The sequence below is a fragment of the Daucus carota genome, chromosome 2, assembly GCF_001625215.2.
Source record: "Daucus carota subsp. sativus chromosome 2, DH1 v3.0, whole genome shotgun sequence".
Lineage (NCBI taxonomy): Eukaryota > Viridiplantae > Streptophyta > Magnoliopsida > Apiales > Apiaceae > Daucus > Daucus carota.
In genome coordinates, this window is record NC_030382.2 from 19,778,279 (window position 1) to 19,796,708 (window position 18,430).

Below are 18,430 nucleotides of genomic sequence, written 5' to 3' on the forward strand. Positions count from 1 at the left end.
GTATCCAATATGCCCCTTAATTGATAATCAAAATAGCTATTTAATAAAACCAATTAATTCAATCCATTAATTATAAATCATACGGCTGCACTACACAGATTATAAGTTAGTGTTTATAAACAACACTAGAGTATTCCAAAAAAAATAGCGACCAGCTGGGAATGGGATGCATGCACTTAACCTGACCAGCCAGGTACTTAATAGGCAAAAAGATCACCGAACTCATGAACAACTTGCAGTTGGGTCACTGAACTCAAAAAATTTGCAAACGGATCATAGAACTAGATTTAACTTGCAGTCAACTAACTGAACTAATAAAAGGTTGCATTTAGGTCACTGTGCCGTTAAGTATCAGTTGACTTTAACGGAATCCGTTAAAAAAATTAAAAAGAATAAAAAACTTTGAAAAAAATTGAAAATTTTCGAGTTTTTAAAAAAACCTGAAAACTTAAAAAATTGAAAATTTTGAAAAATATATTAAAAAATTCAATTTTTTTAAGAAAACTTAAAAAGTTTTGAAAATTTTGAAAAAGCAATAAAAATATGAATTTTTTTAAAAATATGAAAAAAAATGTAAAAACTTCGAAAAAAATCTAAATTTTTTTGAAAACAATCAAAAAAATCTGGAATTCAAAAAATATACCTAAATTTTACAAATTAAAAAAATTCAGAATTTAATTCAATTTTCAAAACTTTTGAATTTTTAAAGTTTTTTCAAAATTTTCATATTTTTTTTTAAAAAAATCAATTTTTATATTTTTTTCAAAATATTTTTATTTTTCTTAACGGATTTCGTTAAAATCAACTGATACTTAGCGGCGCGGTGACCTAAATGCAAACTTTTATTAGTACGGTGAGTTGACTGCAAGTTAAATCTAGTTCTGTGATCCGTTTGCAAACTTTTTGAGTTCAGTGACCCAACTGCAAGTTGGCCATGAGTTCAGTGATCCTCTTGCCTATTAACCTTTTCTAGCTCCTATTTTTTAACCGGGCAAGGTTTTTTTTATTCTTTTATTTTCTTTGTCCCGACCAATTTTTTATACTTTAGGCGCGTTCGATTATTTCCATTCCAAAACTTATTAAATATAATAAGATTTAATAATATAAAATCAATTATTCCACACCTACTCAAAACTTACTTTTAATAACATACAAATCAATTATTCCACCCACTCTTATCCACTCTACTTAGTTTATATCTTAAATACCAATTAGGCTCCTCACTATTTCCACTTTTTCTCATTTTTCCACTCACACTTTACTTGATTCTTAATCTCGGTGTCCAACCCAAATGTAAATATTTGGAAGGGATGGAGGAGGGAATAAATATAATAAATTTATAATATTTATGTTTTTAAAAATCGCATATATCTTACTATCATTATATTAGAAGTAAGGTCAAAAAATGAAGAAAACATGAGTATTTCCTTGACAACATTGATAATTAGCGGGTTGTTAGTTTAACATAATTTATGTGCGATTACTCCTATTTTAATTTAACAATCCACCAGTTGTTTGCAGCATCTTCCCATCCATGTGACCTCTTATCCTAGCAACTCTATTGTCTCACAAAGAGTACATATATTAATCTTTCTTAGGCAAAACGAGAAGGAGTTGGTTGTTATTTAAATTAAAAAAGAAAAACATTTGGATCATGTTCTGTAATTGAAACATGAAAAATTAATTAACAATTTAAAAGCTGGCCATCATCATGTGATATGATGCTGGTGGTGGGCACAGAATAATGAAGGCCGCAACCCTTAAAAACCCAATAGTTTGATCAGTTCAACCCTATAGTTAAACTCACCTAACTCCTGTAAACTCTTGCTCCTGATGTCAAATTAAATAATGATTTAGAAATATATATACAGTAATATATATAATTGATTATACAACAACGAAAATTTTCAAAACGAATAGACAAGAATAAGTAAATAAACGATAATCACACATAATCAAGATTTACATGGTTTGAAAATTTTCAGTGTCACAAGTTGTACTAGTTTTATTCATCTCTCATAATTATGTTGTGTTGGGATTTTACAATTACATGAGAGTATTTATAAGAGAAGAATTAGTCCTAAAAAAATAAAATGAATTCTTGAACCCCTTCACGCTCATGTAACATCAAGGTACTGCAGAAGAAAAAACTGCAAAATCCGATCCAATTTATTATAATAGTTAACATGTTGGTTAATCGTATACTGAAACACAGAAAAAAATCATTGGCTTATTAAATAATCTATCATGCCATGAAAAAGATTCACCAAAAGATAGAAACAAATCCACTATCTGTTTTACGTCAAGCAATACGTGGAGTAACTCCCGATATAGCAATCTAAGCAAGACGTCAAGTTCTGAAATACCTAAGTCTAATTAGACTATAATTATGATATTTATACTCAGATAAGAATTCAATTTTGAAACTGACTGAGACTCCACAAACCCCACAATCTCCCACTTGGAGTTTGACCACATCCTCACTTCACTCTTGTAAATCTAGTCTAACCCAATACTTCAATCAATAACTCTAACCAGTGTAGTGCATTCTCATCAATACTAAAGGCCAGTTGAAACTGTGCAAATTTCAACTTGTCATTGATAACCACATTAGTCAACATATCTAAAAGATTCTTTGAATCAATGATATACTTCAAGGACAAAGTACCATTGCTAATCAACTCTCTTGTAAAGTGATATCGCAACTTAATATGTTTCTTCCAAGCATGAAACTTAGGATTTTTCGAAAGATGAATGGAACTCTATCCCTATACAATAGCAGATACAACCTTTTTCTCACTCAACTCCTTAAAAAAATTCTTCAACCAGATCATATCCTTGTTAGCTTTAGAGATAGCCATATATTCGTCTTCTATAGTTGAAAGAGCAAGACCCATTTTGTAATATCCCAAATCCATTTTATTTGAATAATACATAATGTGTATTTTTAATATAATATAAATATTGAATAGAAAAACTCCCATATCGATAATAGAAAAGAGCAAGGATAAGAATATATAGTAAGAGTCGAGGCAATATTTTTAACAAAAACTTGTTGATTTTGGCCATGCATCTCTTGTGAATCCCAAGACGCCTTGCTCGCGCCTTTCGAGCGCCCTTGGGACTTTTTTTCTTGCTTACCTTGTCTTTGTACCACATCGATGACAATACATTATATTGTAATGAATATAAGAAGGGACCTAGTTTTTAAGTTAATAAAGTATAAGCCCAGGCCGCCCCGTCGCTTGGCGCCGCCCCGTCACCAGTTCAAATCTTATTTTCTGAAGACCAACTTTGTACCACATCGAGAACATAAGGATATATTCTTATAAATATAACCAGTGGTCTAGTTATTAAGTCAACAAACTATGTAAGCCAAGCGCCACCCTGTTGCTTAGCCGCCACCCTGTTGCTTAGCCGCCACCCTGTCACCAATTCAAATCTTATTTTCTTAGGAACAGATTTGTACCACATTGAGAACATGATAATATATTCTCAAGATTATAAGCAGGAGCTTAACTATTAATTTAAAATTATGTTAGTAAAGCATGTCTCAGTATCCACGGGATATGGCATCATCTCAAACATGTTGAACTTAATGGTTTCATTATCAAAGTCCATACTGAGCTCTCCCCTTGCAACATCAATTCTTGTTTGAGCAGTACACATGAATGGTCTACCAAGAATAAGTTGTGCATTAATAGTCGCATCTCCCATGTCTAAGATATAAAAATCAGCTGGATATTGAAACCTGCCAACCTGCACAAGAACATCCTCCAAAACACCTTTCGGGTAAACGTGAGATCTGTTAGCTAATAAAATTGTAACACCATCTGTTTTAAGTTCAGTTTTAATACACAATTTCTCATACAAGCTAGATGGTATAACATTAATTGACGCACCCAAATCAAGTAACGCATTCTCAAATTTAGATTTACCAATGGTGCAAGGAATAGTGAAGCTTCCTGGATCCTTACACTTAGTTGGTAACCTTCCTTGTAGAACCGCAAACACATTCTCCTTCATCTCAACAACTTCACTCCCCTTGAGCCTCCTTCGTTTAGTACACAAGTCCTTCAATACCTTTGCATATGCTGGAAGATTCTGAATGCACTCTAGTAAAGGCAAATTAATGTGAACCTTGCGAAAAGTCTCCAAAATATTTGTCTCTAATGCACCCTTCTTTGTCTGAACCAACCTAGCTGGAAACGGAACACCACCGAAGCGACTATTAGTAATAACCGAATTTGAAGGTTTATGAGATTTACTAGTAGAAATTGGTGAAGTGTGCTTCTCCTCAGAATTGTTGTTCACAATCTCATATTCATCCTCATTCTCATGACTATCCTCCTTGGCTTGAGAATTCTCACTTCCTTCAACCAATTTATTGTGTGAAGTTCTTTCAGTTGCCGGGTCTTTCTCGATACCATGCTTATCAACCTGATTTTCCAAAATCTTTTGAGTGGGAATGACATTCTGACCACTCTTTGTGGTAATAATGTTAGCATGCTCGAATTTCAGATTCAGTTGTGTAGTTCTACCAATTTAAACCCTTTTGTGTCGTATATAATGTAGTGAAAGTAAGGGTATCGTTCAACGCTAGGTATCAAGGGCTCACTTAACTTATATTTTGTTAAAAGATAAAAAATGGGTTTTTTAATAAACTAATGATTAACTAAGAAATAAACTAAGCAAATTTATTTGTAAACAAGTAGAGAAACATGTTGGAAAGCATGAATATCCACCGCTAAACCCATGAAACAATTCTAAATCTCGTTGGTATGTTCTGAAAGATACTTACAGAGAGCTTGCCATGACCGCATAGAAATAAGTTCTGCTATTCGTATAACCCCATAAGCGCATGGAAATGTTAAAATGAATTACACACTAATACAATTAATCCCATGACCGCATAGAAAGATTAATTGACTTTGCAAAGCTATCACCACATAACATATTGGGATGACCGCATACCCTAGTTAATTCAAGTATCTTCACAAGCATTGACGCATATATAAGTACAATCAAAACATACTTTCACGAATCAAAATTGCATAAGGTTCAGGGCTTCAAAACAGCCCTCCAACAATAGAGGTTTAGCCAATCATAATCATAGTAAAACACGTAAGAATCATAAAAAGAATAGAATACGATACAAAGTGCCGATCCTTTCTCTTATTCACCGTGGTTCTCCTCAATAGCACGTATGTAATACTTTTTCTCTTAAAACCTAATACCAAAGTGTTTTTATTCTAATAGGAGTATACAAGAAAATTCCGAAACTGAATAGGTTTCCAAAGTCAAAATTTGTGGTTGACTTTTTCCTCTATTCCTGGGCTGTTTCAACAGGCCTTTGATATCTGGACCCATCTAGAATGATAGTAAATTAAATTATCTTCACGTGGGCTGTTTACTCGCCCAAATCCGACTTCTAAAACTCCAGCTACGGCCCAAACAATATTTCTTGCGCGATTAGCCAACATATCCGAATTTCCTTCTAATATGTTCCAAATCCTTTCCAATTTAGAATTCCTTACTCCCTACAATAAAATATTAAAATATAATTAAATATGAGGAAAGTTCTATCAAGACCGCTATTTCATCGGAGACCTCGGAGACCACGTATATTCTGCAATCAAAACACTATAAAATACATTATTTTGTAAAATATGTTCTACAAATATCATGTATTCATTAAAATTGTTGAAGATCATCTATGTTTAAATGCAAAATATGACTAATATGTCCAATTAAATGCAAAATATGACTAATATGAGAATAATTATCATCTAAAATATATATATACTATATTATAATAAGCCAATATAGGTATAATTTGTCGTCGCCCAAAATTTTGGTTTGGTCAAGTCCTTTTATAATTAAAAATCTAAAACACGTAGAGTTCTCTTAGTCTTACACAAATTTTGGTTATTTTTTGGTTTGACACTCTCCCTCTCTCGAACTACAACTCTACAACATGTGGAGTTATGTTACTCTTACATAGTTAAAGAGTTTCAAATACTAAATACACTCATGGCAATACATTATCATATAATATTTCATAAAAGAAATTATAATGATGTTAAAAATAAAATTATAAATATACAATTTTGAATATCTTTTTTTAACAATACCTTCATATAACTCTTGTTAACTCTAACGTGTTCTATTTCAATACAAAAACTAATCATTACGTAACCCTTTCTAACTCTAATCTGTTAGACGACAAATATCATTTTTCATACATATGAAGATATATGAAATTTCAAAAATCTGACTCAAAATTAATTGAATAATAAATTATCACATATTAATAACGGAAGAATATTTATAAATATATAATAAATTATAAAAGCTATATTTTCGTGAGAAAATTTTATAATGAGTTGGTTAATTTAATTTAGTTAAAATTCAATCCAATAAATGATATTAAAATTTCAATTATAAATAATAAATTACGAATTATATACCCGTCCGTGCTTCGCACGGGTTAAAGGCTAGTATATATAGATAGAGTTCTACTCCAATAGAAACCAAATTAGCCTAAAAACTAAAAACCAGTTTCTGGACAATTTTTTATCACTATATTTAACTACAGAAATCACTAATTTGTACATAACATATCACTAATTTATATATAGCATATCTCGCGAATATAAATATATATATACACATATATGCAACGTATATGACCATCATCTTCACCCAAATCGTAATAATAGACCTCTTACCACCATTACCAAACGTTTCTATGACTTGCCATCATTGTCTATCATCACCAATAATCACATACACTTTCCATCATAACTTACAAAATTAACAACTACTTACCATCATCATACAACTTCTCTTGCGGCTTCCTACCACCAAGAACCTTCCTACGGATGAAATTAATCATCTATAATCGATTATCAATAATTTAGATAAGTAGATTTTCTCAATTTTGATGATAAAAATCGTTGTTTACATACTATATAAAAACAGTGATTAGTTTAGTATAAATTAGTGATACCCGTAGTTATAAATAGTGGTAGGAAAACTGGTTTCTAATTTTTATTTTAAGAGTGGTTTCTATTTGATCATGAGCCTATATAGATATATACTCTATCAAAAACATAGCGTTCCATCATTTTAACAATTTTAGCCTTAATCGTGGGTTTGATATATTTGTATATGATTAATAACTAATTGTCCGGTTCATTTGTGTGGTCATTGGTGTACCTAACTTTTTATCCAAAAAAAACAACTTGCTTTGCATACAGAATATTTTGTTTTAAGATCAATATGATAATTAGTGGATTGTTAACTAAACTTACTAATCATTTATCAGTATTGTATCTTTCTAACAACCTTTATCCCAACAACTCAGATCAATAAATTAAACGCGAACAAGATAAAAAAAAAAAAAAAGAACTACGGGAGCACGATTGAATAACCCAAGTGGTGAGCTTATCCTCTATTGTCCCGGGAGACCGGGTTCGACTCTGGCTCATCCGAAAAGTATTAGAACAAATACTAATTTGTAAGGCATATAAGCTTACATTGTAACAAAAAAAGACCATGACATTTAAATAATCAGTTTTTCTAGTGTGTGTCCATGGGCACATGATAAGCAACCTGTATTTTGTCAAATATATAAAATTCCGCTAAAATCTGTCATTATATGAGCATGGGTCCATAGGCACACACCAGAACGAACCCTTAAATAATACTCCCTCTGTCCCCCTCATTTGTTTACAGTTTTTTCACACTGCTCGACACGCATTTTAATGCGCATATAAAACATAGTTCTATAGCTTATTTTTAAATTTTTTCTTTTTTGTATAAAAATTTAAACATCAAATTTTTATACAGAAGAAAAAAAAGTTCAAAATAATTTACCGAACTACGTTTTACGAGAGCATTAGAATGCGTGCCGAGCCCCCGTCCCCCAATGTAAACAAATGAGGGGGACGGAGGGAGTATATACTTGAGCGCATGCAGAACAAGAAAAAGCAGTTTCCTGAATAAAGAAACATAGGTTCTTCAATTCGTTAGAAGATCATACTACTTCTTTATTCACATAGATAACACAAACTAAAGAAACATTAACAAAATTTACAACAAGTATTTGATATAAATGAATGGAACACAAAGAATAAACATTTCCCAGAATAAAGAAAGGCAGCTGTAGCATATTGAATAGTTGATATAAATGAATGTAAGCTGCCATCTCTAACATTCAGTCCAGTTATTTGATGGGAGATGACGACTATAATTTATTACAGAACTCCTTTAATTTCCAAAATCTGCAGGCCTAGTGACCATTTTGTCCATGATATTAGTGCGCATGCATGTAGCATATTGAATAGTTGCATTATACAAAGAGTATTTGATATAGATGAATGGAACACAAAGAATAAACATTTCCCACAATGAAGAAAGGCCACCACCATCTCTAACAACCGTCGTTTGCCCAATTTGACTAACAAGTTGCACCAATCTTGTTTAATTCAATTCCATTAAATAATAACAATAATGTTATGTTATGTAATTACTCTACTCCACAGCACTACAAGAGTCCCCGTGAGAGAACATATAATCAACAAAGCTAAATTATATATGATAAATGTTAGCTTCCCCTACTGTTTCATACTTAGGAGTACTATCGGAAACTGTAGGCCGGCAAGAACCTGTAGAGTTACAATTTGAACACGTTAACCGGACGATAAGAAATATATGTCCAACATTCTAGTTTATACTTCCACCCTGTTGGTATGTGCTTGCTTCTATCATGAGATTCCCAATCTTTGCATTGGGCCATTGCAGAATTCGTTTCTCGATAAATTTGTGGACAATTATAAAATTGCTGTAGGATGATCTTTTGCTGATAACATTATAATTGTCTTGTTATTTTTATCAACTTTAAACTTCATCTTAAGTTGTAGTTTATTTTATTTAGCAACCCACTAGTTGTCTTATTGATTTGTTTGGTCCTTTTAACTTCTTATTCCAACAACTTATTCCGATATTTGATTTTTCCAATTACTGGGTTGTTAAATTAAAAAATTAGAACAGTTCAATCATCTTTATAAAATTTATGCTCCTTTAATTTCATACGTATGCCATTATTGTAGTTCGACCGGTTAAATTAACTGCTGTAAACTCTTATAATCGTGTAGTAATCAACAAGAAACTTTTTAGGGGACATGGTGCTCCTAATACCGAAGAACCGGCGAGCAGTTTATGTTGATTGAGAAATATAGGTGGTGTTTGGCAGGCCATTATAAGCCGACTTCTGGGTTTATAAGTTATAGGCACTTATTTGTACCGTTTGCGTAAAAAGTCAAGAAGCGCTTAAAAGAAGTTAGGATTACTAGCTTTTGTTTGAGAACTTGTGCTTATTTCCCATAGCTTTTGTTTGAGAACTTGTGCTTATTTCCCATAGCTTTTGTTTGAGAACTTGTGCTTATTTCCCAAACAGTTTAATCACTTATAAGTCTTAACTTGCTTGGGACTTTTACTTCATTTTTTTATTTTAAACAAAAAGCACTTATTTTAAGTTTACCCAAACGGCCCCATAATGAGATGAAATTTTTATCAACCTATAGTGTTAAATATATATGACGCATCGGAGTAAGAATGCTTGCCGAGAAGAAATTTGTTTTCGGGGAAACTGATGTATTTCAGAGGTTTCATGAACTATATATCAGCCACACGTTCTTCAGTCTTGCAACAACCTAACAGATATCTTCCTCTCCCTATTCTTGACCAAGTACCAAATGAACTAATGTTTGATACATATGTGCTTGCCTCTATCATAAAAAATGATGTTAATTGTTTTGGGCAATCGCATATTTCTTTCTCAATAAACTTGTGAAAAATTCTTAGAGAATGTTTAGTTCCTTTGCACCTATTCCTTTCAAGTGCTTGACATCCTTCCAAACCTGAGGATATATACTTTGCTTAAACAGATGAAAGAGCAAATATAGCTTGTTTTCTTGATATCCAGGTTACAAGTATAAAAACTCTGATTTAATAATTAAGAATACGTTCCCTATCATTATCACAATATGTTTACACGCATAATCTCATCACACTACAAGAAAAACCGGGTATTTTTGACCGATTATTTTTGACCGCCTTATTTTTGACCGAACGCAGTCAATTTTAAAGTCAAACCCGCATTTCACCAAGTCAAGGCTAAAATTGACCGAATAATTTTGACCGTTCTTATATTTGACCGCACGCGGTCAAAATTAGGGATCGGTCAAATTTATCCGGTCAATTTTAAATGGTGGGCTCCGTAAAAAATGGAGGGAACTTTCCCGCCAAAGTTTGATTTGATGACGTCATCAAATTTGACCGAAATCGGTCAAAAATGCATGCGGTCAATTTTATTTCCTAGGCGGGAATTTTCCCGCACAAAGTCTCAAAAAAAAGTTAAAAATAATTTTGACTGGGTTCGGTCAAATTAATAAAATTGACCGAACGCGGTCAAATTGGGTGTGGCCAAAATCATTCCGCGCGGGGGAATTTGCCCGCCCAAAAGTTTCAGAAATAGCTGAATATTCGTTTTGACCGAAACTGGTCAGAATTATAATATTGACCGAGTTCAGTCAATTAGGTATTTTTGACCGAAGCCGGTCAGTTACAGAATAGTGACCGAAACCGGTCGATTTTATTTATTCCGCGCGCGGGAATTTGCCCGCACAAAAGTTTTAGTAAAAGCTGAATATGTGTTTTGCCTGATATTGGTCAGAATTATAAAATCGACCGAATTTAGTCAAATAAGTTATTTTGGCCGGTCGCGGTCGGTAATATAATATTGACCGAAACCGGTCGATTTAATATTTTTGACTGGCATCGGTCAATTTAACCCTTCCCAGATTGGAATACCTACTGCCAAACTCACTCACGCCGCTTTCCCTTTCCCTTTCTCATTTCTCTTCTATTCTCCCTTTTCCACCATTTTTCTTCTTTCATGCCATTATATATATATCATATTCTTCTCATCATCTTCTCATCAAATCATTGAGATTATCAAGTAAGTATCACATTCTAGTATTTTAATTTTACTAGTTTTTTTCTTTAAATAATATAAATTCAATACCTAATTATGATAATTACTTAGGTTAAATTGTGTTTCCTAAATTAGTGTAGAGTGTTGTTTGTGAAATTGGTATAAATGTTTAATGTTACTCATGTATGATGAAATTAGTATAGGTATGTGTATGAGTATATATTTTAGGTATGGATTAATTAGAATTTTGTTATTTTATTTTATTTGCATTTTATATTGAATTGTGTGTATATTTTGTAGATGACATCCGATCGTAGTTGGGTTGGTCATAGTCGATACAATGAGCTGAAATATATAACGGAAGAATACAAGAATGGTGTGGATAGTTTTCTTAAATTTGCTTGTGATAATCTTAAAGATGAAGATGAAGGCCTTATGAGATGTCCATGTCAAAAGTGTAAAAATAGGTATTTCAAAGATCCTAGTGGTGTGAAAGTTGATTTGTATCTTCATGGGATTATGCAATGGTATACCAAGTGGGATTTACATGGGGAGAAAGATATGCCCCGAGTTGAAGTTGGAATGAGTTCCGGTCGTAATGATGATGATGATGACATGCATGATGCTCATAGCATGCTAAGAGATTTTGCAGATGCAAATAGATATTTTGAGAATTTTGAGGAGGAACCAAATGCCGATGCCAAAGAATTTTACAATATGGTGAATGATGCCTCTGAACCAATCTATCCAAATAACAAGGATTACACAAGATTGTCATTTGTAAACAAGCTACTACATTTCAAGAACAAGCATCATTGTAGTAATAATGGCTTCGATGAGTTACTTTGTCTTATTGGATCGGTGTTACCTGATGGTCACAAACTTCCCAGAAGCTATTATGAGGTGCGAAAGATGATATCGGCATTGCATATGGGATATGAAAAAATTGATGCTTGTGAAAATGATTGCATGTTATTTTACAAGGAAGACATCAACAAGACACATTGTGACATATGTTATACAAGCCGATACAAGGAACAAAAGGATCCAAAGAAGAAGAAGATTGCACGAAAGATCTTGCGCTACTTTCCTCTCACCCAAAGGTTGCAACGCTTGTTTATGGCTGAGAAGACAGCTGAGTGTATGAGGTGGCACCAGAACAGAGTTGTAGTTGAAGGCCAATTATCTCACCCCGCAGATGGTGATGAGTGAAAGCAGTTTGATAGTAGATTCCCGCACTTTTCAAAGGAGATTCGAAATGTTAGACTTGGCCTTTCCACTGATGGATTTGACCCATTTCGTGATGCACATGCAAGGGAATATACAGTCTGGCCTGTGGTGGTTGTTGTGTACAACCTTCCTCCATCTATGTGCACGAAGGCTCCATACATGTTCATGCCTCTTCTCATTCCTGGACCGAGTGATCCTACAAAAGATCTTCATGTTTATCTTCGACCACTGATTGATGAATTGAAATTATTGTGGCACACCGGGGTGGAAACATATGATAGATTCTCACGTACCAATTTTATGATGAAGGCGGCACTAATGTGGACAATCAGTGACTTTCCTGCACTTGCCATGCTTAGTGGATGGTCAACTAAAGGCAAGTTGTCTTGTCCAGTTTGTATCGGAGAAGTTAAAGCCACTCAACTAAAACATGGTGGTAAACCTAGCTTTTATGGCACTGCTCGATATTTCTTAGACCAAGATGATCCACTTAGAAGGAGTACAAAGTTCGGAAGAACTAAGGTACTATCAGTCACATATCGACATTCTGGAATAATAGCAAAGACAATGTGCGAGCAGATACAGTTTCCCAATCCGGGAAAGACATCTTGGAGAAAACCCAGGGATTATGGTGTGACACATAATTGGACTCACTTTTCGCCATTTTTTGAGCTCCCGTATTGGGAGACACTTAGACTTCGTCATTGCATCGATGTCATGCACACCGAGAAAAATGTTTTTGACAACATATTTTGCACATTGATTAATGACAAGAAGAAGTCGAAAGACAACTTGAAGGCAAGACGTGATTGCATGGAATTGGGAATACATCGTGAGTTATGGATAAAAGATGACGGCACAATACCAAGCGCGCCATACGTGCAATCACGGTGACAGACCGGTCAAAAATAACTAAAAGTGTCATAAAATAACTAAAACTGACCGGAAATGCCAGTCAATTTTAACCGTTTTTGTTGTAGTGTCATAAACCACAAACAAATATAACCCATAATAAAACATAAACCTAACTTCTCCATATTCTATGAATGCAAACCTAACTTCTCCATATTCTATGTACATCGGTGTTTTGTACTAGTAGCTTAACAATATCCAGGTGACCATACTTGACTGCTGTGTGTAAGGCGGTGTCCATGACTTTATCACCTTGCCTGAGAAAAGATTGAATAGAAGTAACTTGATCATTTGAAGGAGGCAACTGGCGAGCTGCATCAACAAGGACCTCAGCCACTTCAGTGTGTCCGAAATATATAGCACGGTGAAGTGCTGAATGTTTATATCTAGTAAGCTTAGTCAAAAGATTTTTGTGTGGAAATTCCCTCAAAATGAATTTCACACGTTCTGTATTTCCCTGCTGTGATTGCAGGTGAAGGATAGTTTCTTCATCTTGGAACAGTCTATCAGCTTCCATCTCCAATTCAGCAATGGCATCAGCATCTCTGGCCATGGCAGCATGGAAGAGAGTATCCAGCAGATCCATAACTATATTCTACTCTACCACTGCTCCTGCGTAATGGATATATATCTCGGATAATACCACAAACTCGATAGCATCCAGGAGCTAGTTATATAAATGGAAGCTTGGTAAGGAGATGTTGACCAACCACAGTGCTACATACGCTGTGCTGATGTAAATTAATGGTTGTTGAGCTTGCTGGTAATGATAATGATGCATTATAATTTTGAAAACTAAAAAGCTGTGAAATAATATATATTATTTATATCTTTCGTTGAAATAAATCAATCATAAGTTAAATTGGCTCCCAGCTTTAAGTCCCGAATATATTATAGAACTATTTTAGACCATCTCTGTTTTGGTTGAGGAGAGTATAACTAATACATGTAAACAAAGAGTCAAATTACTTTGTATCAGAATACTTTTTATCATATTAAGCACAATTGTATTTTTTTCGAACATCATTTTCTAAGCACTTTTATTTCTTAAAGTGACAAAAGTTCGATCACCAAACTGGACTTGTGCTGCCATAAACATTTTGATCCATTCTAAGAGTAAGGATAACACAGAAACTAGCTTATAGGAAGCTATTTCATTTGGCGTAAGCTTGTTTTAACACAACACAAATTTTCTTTATTTAACTCATATATAATCTTCTTCTTCACACTTCTTGATCAAACTTTATAATGCTTTCTTACTTGCTCATTCAGTATAATGTCGTCAAAAGCAAGTCATTCGGCAGAAGCACTAAACGATAGTGCATAACGATTAAGGAACGCAGTAAAATAATTGAGCATAATTTGCAAAATGATTTATACGCTTGAGTAAAATTTTTGAGGTGCCAAATTAGAAACTGTAAATCTATTACATGAGTAAAAAGTAGAGAAAATTAATTCTAAAGTCCCTGAACTATAGACACTTTTTTTTCTAGGTCCCTGAACTATAAATGTCAATTCATAAGTAATTCAACTTTTGATTTTTTCCTATCTAGGTCCTTCCGTTAGATCTGATTTGACGCAGTTCTTCTTAAGTTCATGAGAATTAAAGATAACTTTGAAGGTGATTCCGGTATCAGAATTTGAAGCTTGAGTAATCAAATTGCTCGTTTTTCAATCCCCTATCCATCTATACCATCAAAATTTAGAGGGGTGTATTGGATTGAGATTTTAAAGCATTTTTTTGCATTCATGAAATCCGAGGGTATTCGATTGGGATTGTTTGAAATCCATTAAAATCTTGAGGTATTCAATTGAGATTTTAAATTATGCTACAAAATCTGGTGGTATTCAATTGGGATTTTAAATTATGCTTTAAAATCCGATGGTATTCAATTGGGATTGTTTAAAATCCATTAAAATCTGATGGTATTCAAATGCTGATAGATTTTTTTTCATTTCATAAAATGATGGATTTTGTGGCATTCTTGAGTGTATTTTAAGTTTTTTGAAATCTCACCAAAATCAATGGGATTTTGAGGCATTGTACCTAAATCCTATCAACTCTGCGACATTTTATCATGAATTTGCACAAAATCAAAATCTCATACAATCTATTAAAATCCATAGACTAAAAACAATCCATTAAAATCCCAATCGAATACACCCCCGTTAGTTTGGTAATTTCCGAATTTTGGTTGAATATTAGTTTTCATTTTAATAGCTTTTATTCGAATTATAATGATGTAGATTGATAGATCGTGTGATTATGAGCATGTTCATGTAATTTTCGTGATTTTTAATGTTCAAATTAGCCTTGTCGTAAAATATGAGCTCACCGGATTTGAGCTTTTCCGACCAAGTTCGCCGGAAAAACTAACGACGTCAAACCAGATCTAACGGAAGGACCCAGGTAGGAAAAAATCAAGAGTTGAATTACTTATGAATTAACATTTATAGTTCAGGGACCTAGAAAAAAAAGTGTCTATGGACTTTAGAATTAATTTTCCCGTAAAAAGTACGAGCAAGTTAAAATAGCAGTTCAGTGGTCAACAGAATAAAATTATTCAAGGTGCTACCTTAAGAAAAAATTAGATGTTTCTCACATATTAGAGGTTTATTCGTTGTTAACGGACTGAAATTGCGGCTTGAACTTAAAAAAGTTAATTTTGGAAAAGTTAGTTGGAGGAGTTTTTTCAATTTGGTAGTAATACATCAAAAGCATGCATTAATTTGATTACAGAATTATACACGAAATAATATAATATTTGAGACAAGATGTTTTAATCACACTGGGATTGAATGTGGCTATGTAGTTATGCGCTACATGAGAGAAATTATAATGGACCATGAACTGTCATTTTTAAAGAAGGTATTTACATTCCTTAGATTTTGTAATTGTCATATATATATATATATATATATATATATATATATATCTGTGTGTGTGTGTGTGTGTGTGTGTGTGTGCAGTTGGATAATTTATAATTTTATTGTTTTACATTTCAGTGGGCTCTTAAGACGCGTAAGCTGATTTGTTCGGAAGCCGAGCTTGATGAGGTCCGGTTTGAGGCTCTTAGCCATATTGAATCATTCATGTAGTTGCAATGACTTTAGGAGTAATCTGACTTTAGGTTTCGTTTAGAAGTCTACTGCTGATTTTGGGAGTATAATGTGTAGTTAATGGCAATGCAGAGTTGTGAATTGAAGTACTACTAGTATTGGTTGTGTTGTGGATAATTTGAATTAGTTGGCATCAGTACTAGTATTGCTTGTTGGTGAATTATGTAATTAGTTGGTGGATTAATGCAAATATGTTTGGTAATTGGTGATATTGTTGCTTGGGAAATTTGATTGTTGATTTGTTTTAAGATTTTAATTTTACATTTGGGCATGTTATATAAGCAGGTGGAACATGGACTAAAAAATGTGAAATGACATCACTTCTTTGAAAAACTGATGTCTAAACTATAGAAAGACAATGGATTTAAAAGTAACCTGATGTAAAAAAAACACTATAGACATCAACTGATATAAAGAGATGATGTAAAAGAAAACTATAGACATCAACTGAAATAAAGAACTGATGTGAAAGACGAACATAGACATCGTCTAATTTAAACAGATGATGTGAAACAAAGTAATTTACATCGGTTAGTTTAGGGAACTGATGTTAAAAATGAATATTACATCAGTTCCACTGCAAATGTGTTCATTTTTCTCTTGTGTGTCTCATGTTTAAGATCATATTCAGCCTCTATTATTACCATATTTCATATTAGAATCATGTAAAAAAAGATGATTTTCAATGCATAGACATCTGGTTCTTTAGTAGAACTGCTGTGAAAGGTGGTTCTAGACATCGGTCATAAACCGATGTCTAAGACCCCTACCTTTTACATCACATGCGAAGACATCGGTCCTGTTTTCAATAGACATCGGTTTTTAGCCGATGTCTAAGCCCTTTTTTCTAGTAGTGTCAGTACTAATAATGCATGTACAAAGGTCTCATTCGAATGAAAACTTACCACATATTATTTTTTGAAATTTTTTTTAATCAATTTTGCTCATGGAGTTTTTTTCTAACCCAATAGTTTCAAACAAAAAACAATACCTTCCAGGGATGTATTCAACCAAAATTTTAATAGATTGTTTTAGGTTATGAATTTTAATGGATTATATCTGATTTTGATTTTGTGCGGATTATTAATAAAATGTCGTAGAGTTGATGAGAGTTTTTAGGATTTATAATTCTTCAAAATCTTATGGATTTTGGTGGGATTTCAAAAAGTTTAAAATACACTGAACAATCAAATAAAATCCATCATTTTATGAAATCCAAAAAATTCCATCAGTATTTGAATATCATTAGATTTTAATGGATTTTAAACAAACCCAATATTTTAAAGTATAATCTAAAATCCTAAAAGAATTTCAAATTCAAAAATATAATATTACAATCTGTACCCAATATGCCCTTTAATTGATAATCACAATAGCTATTTAACACTACACCATATGTAACCTATTGTAACAGCAAAAAAATTGTGAATAAAAGCCAGAAAGTGGTGATGAAAGTGAAAAAAAAGGCTATGGTAACACTTTTTCATCAAAGAGTATCGTAATAAAAATCGGTCCTACCATAGAGGTCTAGGGTAACACTTTTTCAATTTTTGGTAACACCTGAAAAAGTGTAACCATAGAACCTCTATGCCTACATTTTTGTTGTCCCGAGAGATCGGATTCGACTCTGCCTCATCTGAAAAGTATTAGAACTGATAATAATTTGTAAGACATATAAGCTTACATTGTAAAAATAAAAAGACTAAGACATTTAAATAATCGGTTTTTCCAATGTGTGTCCATGAGCACATGCTAAGCGCGGAATTTTATAAGTTTGACTCATTTTATTAGCTCTCGTATCTTAATAATGTGGACCCCGTGCCTATACAACCACCGCACTAGTCAAAATCTGCCAAATATATAAAATTTCGCGCTTAGCATGGGTTCATGGACACACACTAGCGACGAACCCTTAAATAATACTTCCTCTGTCCCATTTTAAGTGACCCTTATTCCTTTTTGGGACGTCCCAAAAAGAATGAACCGATTATACTTACTATTTTCGAACACTACTTTTCACTATTACACCTACTACTTTCTTCCACTATCTCCATTCTATAATAATATAAACGCTATTACACCCACTACTTTCCTCCGCTATCCCAAATCTATTAATAAATTTTGATGGATCCCACCATTTTACCCACTTTTCAACTAAATTTAGTT

General features: G+C 33.1%; 2 protein-coding genes and 1 long non-coding RNA gene across 3 annotated transcripts; 2 read left to right on the plus strand and 1 right to left on the minus strand.

Annotated features, from left to right (window-relative positions):
* Window positions 1–3,522: 3,522 nt before the first annotated feature.
* On the minus strand, window positions 3,523–4,815 carry LOC108207167 (uncharacterized). The gene is made up of 2 exons (XM_017377626.1): window positions 4,802–4,815; window positions 3,523–4,537 (listed from the first exon to the last, which is right to left on the minus strand). Exons 1-2 carry the CDS (start codon window positions 4,813–4,815, stop codon window positions 3,523–3,525), a joined length of 1,029 nt encoding a protein of 342 aa, XP_017233115.1.
* A 6,487-nt stretch (window positions 4,816–11,302) lies between these two features.
* LOC108207168 (uncharacterized) lies at window positions 11,303–13,126 on the plus strand. Its single transcript, XM_017377627.2, has 2 exons — window positions 11,303–12,169; window positions 12,251–13,126. The coding sequence occupies exons 1-2, from the start codon at window positions 11,303–11,305 to the stop codon at window positions 13,124–13,126; spliced, it is 1,743 nt and encodes a 580-aa protein (XP_017233116.1).
* A 94-nt stretch (window positions 13,127–13,220) lies between these two features.
* Window positions 13,221–13,975, plus strand: LOC135150362 (uncharacterized). Its single transcript, XR_010288659.1, has 2 exons — window positions 13,221–13,533; window positions 13,617–13,975. It is a non-coding gene; the product is annotated as an uncharacterized LOC135150362 (long non-coding RNA).
* Window positions 13,976–18,430: the final 4,455 nt, after the last annotated feature.

Excerpts from the sequence above, each read along its gene's own strand:
- LOC108207168 (XM_017377627.2), top strand. The coding sequence starts at position 11,303 with ATGACATCCGATCGTAGTTGGGTTGGTCATAGTCGATACAATGAGCTG. Across the intron at positions 12,170-12,250 it reads GGTGGCACCAGAACAGAGTT|GAGATTCGAAATGTTAGACT; the intron begins GTAGTTGAAGGC and ends CACTTTTCAAAG.